The following is a 10771-nucleotide window of genomic DNA, read 5'->3' as shown; positions in this document are numbered from 1 at the left end:
CCGTAATTTCATGTTCGGCGTGTGTCTGCGTCCCTTTTCCGAACGGGGGAGTCCGTCTGTTTTGATTCGAGAGTGTGACTGAACGAGAGAGAGGCCAAACGCACAAACATCCTTTCTCTCACCAGCTCTTCATCCCCACACAGAAAAAAACAAACAAACAAAAAAAAAAACGTACACTCGCGTTCGTTCGTTCGTAAATGTTAGCTTCGTATTTGACGGACGCCGCTTTCGCAGCTTTGCCGCCCTACCCCGCCGTCCTGTAAGGTCCCGACGGAGGCGGCGAATCTCGGAAGGGCGTCGGCGCATCTGAATGGAGGTTATGCAAGCGCGTGTATTTTCAAAAGACGTGTTCATTTACTGTTCGTAGAGATGAGACTGTAGGTACTCGTTGTTTTTGTATGAATGCACATTTGTGCCTAAGAACTTTGATAGGGTGCATGGCCATTGAGACATTAACTCTTTTTTAAGAGCGGATGCGATGTGTCGGTGCTCAGCACATTGTATGTAAAGTATGTAAGTTTAAATATTTCTAGTGCGGTCTAATTTGGGGGGGGGGGGGGGGGGGGGGTGATCCATCGGAAGGTTAGTCCAGTGGTTTTTTTGGGGTGTGATCACGTTGCCTTTTGTCAGCTCTCGATCTTGTGAATGAAAGGTGTCGAGTTTCTGACTGGAAAAAAAAATAGAGCATCTTAATGTGCAAGCGCACAGAACGGTGCATGACACGTTAGCATATTGTTACGTATTCGTTGTTGCAATTTGATAATGACGAGTTTTTTCTTTTCTTTTTTTTTTTATGGAAAAATATATATATACATTATATACAAAGTTTAAAAAGTATTTGGACTAAGATAATGAGCACTTGGGGCTGCTATTTTTGTTGTGTGCGTGTTTTTTTTTCTTCTTAAATTGTATTTTTTTTTTGTTTCATTATTGCCATGTGAAGTGTGTATTTTTTTTTTCTTAAAACATTGAATGTATTCCAAAAAAAAAAAAAAATTTACAAACCCGTGCTGATAACAAATTTCTTTTTCCTCAGAAGATTTCAAAAAGAGTGGAAACAAAATACAAAAAATATAGCTTCACAAAGGTTTTCATTTTACACAGCGGTGAAAGAGAAACGAACCAACTCGGGATGGACACAGTTGAACACACTGCCTCTACAATCCTGGTCGGAGTGACTCGGTTTAAAGAAAATGACTTTTTTTCTATTTCATACTGGAGCTTTGGTTGTTTACAAGCCACATGGATAACTTGTGGGTGCAGTTTTATTTTTTTAAATTTGGTTTTATTACTTTTTTTTGTTCCCACATTTGAGACGGGTGGGGTTTGCAAGTGCGCTTCTGCCATACGGACAATGAGTGGTGATTTTTTTTTTTTTTTTTCTCGAGGACGACTGGCAGGCATCAACGGACAAGTTCCTCTAACTTTGGCCCGTCTGAGACTCGGCAGAAAAATCGAGGCTGGACTTTGTGAAGAGTGGAGCGCAGGGCTGCATTAAGCTAGAGAGAACTCGTCTTCACCTCAGCTCTCATGCGCACTCACCCTGCCCTCACCAACTCACCTATGCACTTTTGTTCATTCAAGCTGTGAGGTACAATTTTTGGGGGGATGGGAGCACAATTACAACAGGAGGGTTGCTACGACTTGGGGACAGAGTCACTGAAAATATATTCCCGAACTGAAACTGAGACTCGAGAAGCCAGTCTTCTCCCACCTCCTGTACATAACCATATTTTTGTATTATCGTTCAGAGTTTAGAGAAAAAGGAGAAAATTTTCAAATGGATGAAGGAAAAATTCATAAGACGTTATATGGAGCGAATGTTCTTGATGAAAACCAATCTTTTTTTGTTTTTTTTTTATATATATATATAGTTTTAATTGGACTCGCTGTGAGTTTCCCTTTATATGCCAGTAACCGTGAAATAATTGGGGATGGAAGGGGAACCCACATGGACTGAGGTGTTGGATGTGCTACAGTGGCTCCTAGACTGACTTGGTGGCTACGTATCAAAATGGACGTTGCCACAAAAGAGCCCCAACAAGTTTGTTCGACGCGGATAGTCAAGAGGCAAACTTCAGTTGGAGGAGATCGGCGAGGACGTTTCCACCCGTCTACCAACCTGATGACTACCTTGAGGACTATACAGTGGCTGCAGGAGAAGTGCATGGTGAGATACTTGTCCTTTTTTTATAGCACTCCTTTTGTTCGTTTACAAAGTTACCCTTGAGCCCTACACCCGCCCCTAGCACCACGTGTCCCCTCGACTCTTAGAAGCTGTCACAAGCATGTTGATTGAAATGTTTCGCAACAAAATGCAACACTTGAAGTTCTCGAGTTTTTGTTCAGCTTAGGCCCGTCGCGATAATAAATCAATCACATGATAATTGAGAGTTATCAACCTAATTTTCACTTATCTGCTTTGTTTCTTTGTCTTTTTCTACTGGACACTGGATGACATCTTCACTGACTCCCTCCCTTTCTCTTTAAAATCTATTTTAACCGTCCAAAATCATGTTTTTGGATTGTTAAAAGCAGCTTAGCTGAGAAGCTAAGTCTCGTCGAAGCCCCAAAATTCACGGTTGAAACTTGTGCCTTCGTCTAAAAAGTGTTTTTCTCTGCAAAAAGAAGCTGAGAACTTTACTTATTTTTTTTAAAATTTTATTTATTTATTAAAAGCTTTGTGTGACAAATGCTATGCTAAAGAGCTCAAACCACACTGGGCGTTCGCCATTTTGAGAACCGAAAAACAGGAAGGAGAGACAGCCCATGTCACGTCAAGGGACCTCCCTCCCATTTTTCTTAGAGACACGCTGCTTCACTATAATGAATCCTTTGGTTCAAACACTTATACTGCCATCCAGTGGTCAAAAAAGGTACTACACACAAAAATTAACCAACATTTCTTCTTAAATTTGACAATAATTACTAATTATTGTCAAATTTTAACCTATTATTGCTTATCGCAATAATTTTTGAGAAAATCGCCCAGAAAAATTTATCGTGACGGGCCTAGTTCAGCTGTGATGTTTTTGTCTGTGCACCTTGCTATCATATAAGACGCTGACTTGTACGCTTGTAATGAATTTAAATACTCTCTACCGTCATGTCTAGCTTAAAGTATTTTACCAGAGAAAAACACTAGTTTTTTCTTGGTTACAAAGATGAGACATTGTACCAAATAATACATTGAAATACATCAAACAGACGCAGTTAATTTAAGATTCCGTAATTTCCAGACTATTGAGTGCACCCAAATAAAAGCCACGCCCACTAAATTAAAAAAGTACATATATAGTACAGTATAGTAATATATTGTACATATATATTTTATACATATAGTCATATGATCAATGAAACTGAGTTTCATTGGTCTGCTGTGACCTGTTTGGTAATTTCACTGGTCACTTTTTTTTTTTTTAACCTTTTATTTATACAGGTAGTCTCATTGAGTCACGAAGACCCCACCCCCCAACAGAGACATGTTGGGAGGCTAAACGTTTCAGCTGCATGAAGCTCGTTAGCCAGTCAACAAATAAAATCTATAAATTAGCCGCGGTGTTCAAAGCTTGTGGGAAAAAATAGCGGCTTATAGTCTGGAAATTACGGTATTTAACTTGAGAAAATACTTGAAACTTGCGAGTTTCTCTTGTGGCACAGCGCCTAAGCTTTTCAAGCGTCTTTGTTTGAAGGACCACATGGGACAACTCTCTTTCATTAGTGCTACGCTTACACTTATCTACCCCGTGGCCTTTGAATCAAAGTTAGAGGAGCAGTTCGAATCTTTGACTGTGAGGTGGACACCCCTTGAAGAACTTGATGTTTCATCAGTTGTCCATTATTTACGTAGAACTAACGTAATACCTTTTTATATGACTTGTAAAACTGGTTAATGTGGACTAATCTTGTTTTATTTTTGTAACGGTTGTTTAAAAGAATGGAAATACCAAAGGCAGTGGGTAGAAATGCACTAAACAAGATGTCCTGATGCTCAATAATCCAGGTAGATAAATCTAACGAGGTTGAGTCAGGTCCTTTTTGTTGATGAGATACTTTGGCCACTTGTGATGACTTCTCTCCTTTTTTTTTTCCAAACAGGAGTCTGGCTTTGCTGCCCTCTACAATGAGGATTTAATCTACAGCCGACCTATGAATCAAGCTGCCCTTTTGACCTTTAACCCTAAGACACTTGTGTCAACCTTGGACTGGGGCAGGCCATCGGCATTATCGGTTGGACAAGTCCGTCAACCATCGATCCCGCCCAAGTTGGACTTTGGATTTGATCAGACTCCCAACGAGGAAGAGGACTGAAAGGCGCACGTTGCCATGGTGATCATAGCTGGAAACTCTTGGAGGGCAGAGGTCTTCTAACGGCCGGACGTATAACCCGCCCTCCGCCTCGACATCAAAGGGTTTGCTGGGGTTGCAGTGGATCTCCGCTCCTTGCAGCTGTGCAACCGGATGGACTTAAAAACAATTGTACATAAAGACTTTGAAACCTGACGCAACATGCAAACAATTCATAGAAATACTCGAGTCCAAAGGAGCTGCAAACACACTACATGCACACGTCACAGCAAAAGTTACATCGACCCGTCTGGAACCACGTCCACACACACACACACACGATAGGGACACACATGTCAAACACAAACACACGGAAGCATCAGCGCTCATCGGTGCAAACGCTGAGCTGTGTACATAATGTACAGATCCGTTTGGATGTTCCTCATAATGGGTATTTTGCTTTACTACTTTGTTCAACATGCCTTAAATTGTATAGTTGAGTCTCGAACGGCTAATTGAAAGTTTTCTCAATGGTAAGTTTTAGTTGGAAACCACCTTGTTGACTATTCTCAAGTTTAAATACGACGTTTTTCTGTTTGCTAACAGAACCCGCGGTGCATAAACCTCATACGTGTGCATCCAATCACCTTTAAAGTTACTAGTTAACTACGGATTAAAGCAGGAAGTGATGTTTTTTTTTTTTTATTCTAATTTTGCTGGTTGGCTGATGTTGCCCATTTGCTTTCTTTAAAATGGAGAGGGACTTTATTTCTGAAGGTGCAGACTTAAAAGGGCTGAAGTCTGTGCTGTTTGGAGCTGAGCTGACTGGGTTACAGGTTCACGACTGTCCTTAATCAAAGACGTGTTGCCACGTTCGATCAATTTCGGATAAATGTTTTATTTTCCACTAAGAGCCGCAGGCCAAATCTGGTCCCCAAAGATAATTTGAATGTAAAATATCGTCTCTTCTGATTTTTTTCTTTTAAAAATACTGATAAATACTTCATTTAGTGTAGACCTCTCTTGCCAGCTGGCTAACTTTGAAACCAGAAAGACGGCTGGATCTTTCTGCCATTACTGAGTCTGATGTGGAAAGAGACGGAACGTCATATGAGACCGACCAAACTCGTTCGTGAACCTGCAACCAAGAAAAGACATCAGGCACCTGCCTCGAGTTCATGTATCAGCTGAAATGTCCCGTGGCTCGGACTAAGTTTTTAAATTTTGGGCTCCTTTTGGTAACGGAGTTCGACCGCCCTACCAGGAGATTTCAAAGTTTTCGTAAGGCTAAAAGACGCTGGTTTGAAGTTTGGATTTGGTGACTCAAGGCAAGCGTGCACGATTTATTAGTCGGGATTGACACTAAATGTTTTAGGCGCGTGGAGACGTCGTATTTGTCAGACTAAAGGAGCTAACCAGTCGGCTGTGCGTCTTAGGCTTGGTCTGTATATTTATTTAAAATGCATTTCAAACATCAATGTTTTTAGTCGATCTGTTTTTTTCTCATCGAGTAAATAATAAGCAGCTTTTATTACGAATATTACCCGATTATTAATTGTCTAGCATCAGACTTCTGAAACGCGTACATTTACGTAATTTGTGCGTATCTGCTATAGCCAAGTAGCTGCAGAACGCTTTGGTACACATTAGTAACTCTTAAATCAATAATAAATGGTCCAAATTTAAATAAAGAATGACAAAATAGAGGATTAGGATTATGTGACTCTCTTTGTTTGCGAATGTCTTTAACAAAGACCCGTTGGATGATTTTTAAACTGAGCGAGCGATCTGTTTTTTTACTGCACTACAAAGGCTTTTAAGATGACATGAACTCCAGTGCTGTGTTGTCCAGGTGGAAAAATTAAATTTACTTGATTGGTTGATCCTTTGGGAAACGTTCCAACATGTCCGGTGAGCTCGAGGATATGACGTCGATCGTGCAACGCTTGCCCGGAAGTCCCGACGCCTGTTTTGACAGCGACCGCACTCCAGTCAGCTCAGCTCCTCCGTCTTTGAACGTTGTCTGAAGATGACGACGTAACTGTACATTTGATGAGTCCGTCTCAGAAAAGAACAACCGAAAGACGTGTAAATAGTTTGACTCTTGTTTGAAGAACAAAATAAATACTAAATAAATGACATTTAGAGGTCGGTTTGTTTTTCCAGGTGAACTTTTTAAGACAAAAAAACACAAGATGGAAATAATTAGAGATATGAACAGGCCTAAAGCAGCAGAACTAAGGGATAGCTCAAGAAACTCGAGCCTGTAGGATTTATCAAAAAGCGAAGACTTCAGTTTGTAGCGCCGAGTCACAACAGAGGTCGTCTCAGGTCGCTGAACAGAAACATTCAAACAGTTGATAATTATCTGAGGAGCAGACGTTTTCAGTTGGTAACTTCATCTCAGACTCCTCTTGAGCACGAAGGCGACCGTGGAAAGGAAAAACTTCCTCAAGAGGAAGAAACCTTTAGCAGAACCAGGCTCGGGACAAGTGGACATCTGCTTCGACCGGCTGGGTTTGAGAGGAACAGATACACAATGGCAGGTCAAGAATCACGTGTTAAGGTATCTGATTAAAAATATTAAATTTTAACAAATCGTTTTAGGAAATTGGGTCAATTTGTTTTCTAGTAGTCTAAGCTTAAGACGGCATTACAAGCCAACTCTTAACTATAGGATTTATCACAAAGTCTTAAGCCCAGTCTTGAACATGTGTCCGCCTCACGGACAGAAACTGGAAGCTGGTTCCACAAGAGAGGAGCCTGAGAACTGAAAGATCTTCTTCCCATTCCGCTTTTGGAAACTCTAGGAACCGCAAGTAAACCTACAGTCAGAGTGAAGCGTGCCGTTATGAAAATAATGATAATATCTCAAATATAAGATGGAGCTAGGTTGTTGAGGGCTTTGTAGTTTAGAAGTAAGATTTTGAATTTCCCTGTGATGACTTCTGCTGTGACTTGGTGCTATAGAAATTAATTAAATTCAGTTCTGGACTTGACGGGGAGCAAGTGGAGAGAAGCTAAAACTAGAGATGTGATCTCTCCCACCAGTTAAGACTGGCAGCAGCATTCTGGATCAACTGAAGACTTTTTAAAGACGTATTTAGACATCCAGATAATAAACCATTGCAATAGTCCAGTCTAGACGTGACAAATGCATGAACCAATTTTTCTGCATTTTTATTTTGAGATGTTTCTAATTTTAGCGATATTATGCAGGTGGAAGAAGGTGGTTCTAGTAATGTTTTTAATATGGGGGTTAAAAGACGTGTCCTGATCTAAAATAACACCACGGTTTTTAACTTCAGAGCAGTAAATTAATTACAGGACTTGTTTTCATTACCAACTTTGTTTCTTTTTTCTTCAAGAAGTACCAAACTTATTTTGTTTGGGCCGTTCATGATCGAGTGCCACTATCCTGCATATTTTTGTTGTTTTTCTGCTCTTTCAGTTTTAAAAGTTCTGCAGAAGCCAAATAATCTTTTCTTCACATGTCAAACAGGAAAACATGCAGAATGGTGGCCCACGAAGACCAGGACTGGGCCCTAATGTACCAGTTATGACAATAAAGTGGTTCTGATTTTGAAAGTATTTCTATATAATTAATTAACATTAATCAAATTCCATGGATTAACAAACACCTAACATTTATATATAAAAAAAACAAAATGCATTGACTTCCGCTCTTTAACTGGCTCCTGACCTGAACTGAAATCTCGCGATACTTCCTGCCCTCCTCCCGTGTTTACAACCTCTCGTTCTCGCGGTGATGAGCTCGTGGACCAAAACAAAAGTTCCCTCGTAGCATCGTGATATCTACTAGTTTCATGGGGTTTTGTGCTTTTTCTCTGCTTTTATAAATGTATAAACTCTGCAGCGTGGAGAAAGGTGGTCCAGAGAGGCATCGGACGAACCAGAACGAAGGTAGGTAGCATCAAACTGTTAGCTCAGGCTAATGCTAACTTCAGCTACAATGCTAGTGCCTTCTGCAGCCAATGAACCGTTATTAGAGGTAAATTAAGGCATTTATTAAATTTTCCTTTATTCTTTTAAATAAAGGCAGCGAGTCTTAAGTGCGAAAGGTTTGTTGAAGCATTTTTTTTAAACTTTCAAGATGATTACGATTCGTTTTAAAGTGGCTTCTTGTCACGACAGGTGTGTTTGTCTTTCTGCAGTTTGTGATTATTTCTTTATTAAAGCTGTCGAGTCCTTGTGAAAAAGTAATAAGTTACTTTTTTTGCAATATACAATAACAAAGGTTAGATTACTATGCATTCCCAGTCTTATTAAAATAAACTACAGCTGTAAGTTTGATGCTTATAGTTTGTTTTGGTACACTATAAAATTCAGTATCTGTTAAAAACAGGACAATCAGTTATTACTAATATGTTGGACCTTCAGAAAATGATGTGCAATAACAGTGGAAGGAGTTGTTGTAAAACTCCTTACAAGAGAAATACCTTTGTGTGAAGATGAAATGTTAAAGCTAAGAGGGAAAAATGCTAACTACCTAGCAAACAGCCAAAAGTACTAGCTATCATTAGCTGTTGGGTAAAAGAAGCCAAATTCTAGCCTAAAGCCAAGAATAGCATAACGCTAGGTAAAAGCCAAAATTAACTAAATGTACAAACCAAATGATTGCAATTTGGTAGTTATTAGTGAAATGTAGCAAATTTCTAATTGTTTTCCAAAAGTAGCAAAAGGCTTGCAAACAGCCAAAAGTATCAAAGCACTAGCTGTTATGTTTATTTGTCATATGCAGGTTAACACAAGGTCAAACAGTGCAAATAAATGTTCAGGATGAGATGAGCTGTTAGGTAAAACAAGCCAAATTCTAGCTTAAAGCCAAGAGTACCGCAACATTAGCTAAAAGCCAAAATTAACTAAATGCTAGCTGTAATTGCAAATTTCTAACTGTTAGCCAAAAGTAGCAAAAAGGCCAAGAGTAGCATGAAAAGCCAAAGATGGCAAATTGCTAGCTAAAATTATCAAAACACAAGCTTACATCTCAATATAGCAAGACGCTAGCTAAATGTAGCAAAATGATAGCTATAAGTTAAAGATAGCAAAATGCTAGCTAAATCTATCACTACACTTGCTAAAAGCTAAATGTAGTGAAAGGCAAGCTAAGTGTATCAAAATGCTAGCTAAATCTATCACTGCACACGCTAAAAGCAAAATGTAGCGAAATGATAGCTATAAGTTAAAGATAGCAAAATGCTAGCTAAACCTATCACACTTGCTAAAAGCTAAATGTAGCGAAATGATAGCTATAAGTTAAAGATAGCAAAATGCTAGCTAAACCTATCACACTTGCTAAAAGCTAAATGCAGCGAAACGCAAGCTAATTATTGCAGAAAAGTAGGTAAATGCAAAATGTAATGTAACAACAAATTAGTTAAAAGAATCATAAAATGACAAAAGATTGAGCTAAAGCAGATTTTAAAAAGAAGAATGTTTTCGAAGACACAAAGACATTTAAATGTAATTCTGCGAAGAAAATATTTGTAAAGGTAATATTTTGAGAACGACAGAAATTACAAAAACTAATAATCATAAAGCCATCTCCTGAATGAGCTGTAGTTTATTTATATACGTATATATATATATATATTTCTATGAGAAGCTGAAATAGCAGAAAGTGTGCAGAAGCAGTTAGACTGCAAGAGAATAACCACAACTATGTGAATGCTGAATCAGCGTTTATACAGTTTTATTTAATTTAAAAAACAGATTTTTACCAACTGACTCGTTTTCAAGTTGGCTAAATTAGATTATATTTTAACAGCAAGGTCAAATAAATTTGTATTTCATGGCTGATGATGTTTTTATTCACTTTAAAGAGGAAAAAAATAATCTCAGAGTTGCAAATTATAATCTGAACTGGAAACTGCAGCCTTTAATTTACTCTTCTGTTCAGGTAGGTGATGTCCTCGAGCCCCCACAGACTCGGCCATCCACACTGCAGGAAGAAGCACTATCCTAGCAGCACCTACCTCACCCACGTCTGACAGCCCCCCCCTCCCCCACTGGACACAGGGACCCCCTCAACACCAGGTGGACTGCTTACCCAAAGCCATGTCTGATTCAGCTGGAGGTGAGGGTGGAGGGGCGGCAGGTGCAGGGCAGGACTCTGAAGCAGACGGCGAGCCCCCTCATCCAGTCCCATTAGACTCTGGAGAAGTGGGGGGGGCCTCGGAGGAAGGGGTCCCACCCTGTGCCAAACGGTCCAGGATGAGCGACGAGGAGCCGGAGCAGGAGGTGGAACCTGAAAAGGCACCCGAAGAAACACCAACAGAGGAAAACCCCACGCCACCTGCACAAAGTACAGTATTACTTATTAAAATTTAAACCTTGTTTAATGTCGCCGCCCCCCCCCATAAAAAAAAAAACCCACCCAAAATAAATTAAACTCTGTTCTTGAACCCTTTGGAGTAAATTCAAACGCTGGGTCTCTCTGTAAATGTAACTGTGTGTGTTTTTA

The 10771-nt window shown here is 39.7% G+C and overlaps 2 protein-coding genes across 2 annotated transcripts in view; one reads left to right on the top strand and one right to left on the bottom strand.

The window, feature by feature from the left end:
• LOC119410654 (GRB10-interacting GYF protein 1-like) overlaps nucleotides 1-445 on the bottom strand; it is a 1799-nt gene extending 1354 nt beyond the window's left edge. Inside the window, exons 1-2 of the mRNA XM_037677576.1 lie at nucleotides 417-445; nucleotides 249-306 (exon numbers count right to left, since the gene is read on the bottom strand). Coding sequence (XP_037533504.1) covers nucleotides 249-306; nucleotides 417-445 — 87 coding nt within the window. The remainder of the gene's footprint in view (nucleotides 1-248; nucleotides 307-416) is intronic.
• A 7578-nt stretch (nucleotides 446-8023) lies between these two features.
• Nucleotides 8024-10771, top strand: part of wrap53 (WD repeat containing, antisense to TP53) — a gene marked incomplete in the record, with an annotated part of 41958 nt that continues 39210 nt past the window's right edge. Inside the window, 2 exon segments of the mRNA XM_037684194.1 lie at nucleotides 8024-8211; nucleotides 10208-10612. Of these exon segments, the coding sequence (XP_037540122.1) occupies nucleotides 10366-10612 (247 nt within the window).

The sequence above is a fragment of the Nematolebias whitei genome, chromosome 1, assembly GCF_014905685.2.
Source record: "Nematolebias whitei isolate Nwh7 chromosome 1, NemWhi1, whole genome shotgun sequence".
NCBI lineage: Eukaryota > Metazoa > Chordata > Actinopteri > Cyprinodontiformes > Rivulidae > Nematolebias > Nematolebias whitei.
The sequence above is the reverse complement of the archived record's forward strand: the minus strand, read 5'-3'. Positions and strand labels throughout refer to the sequence as shown.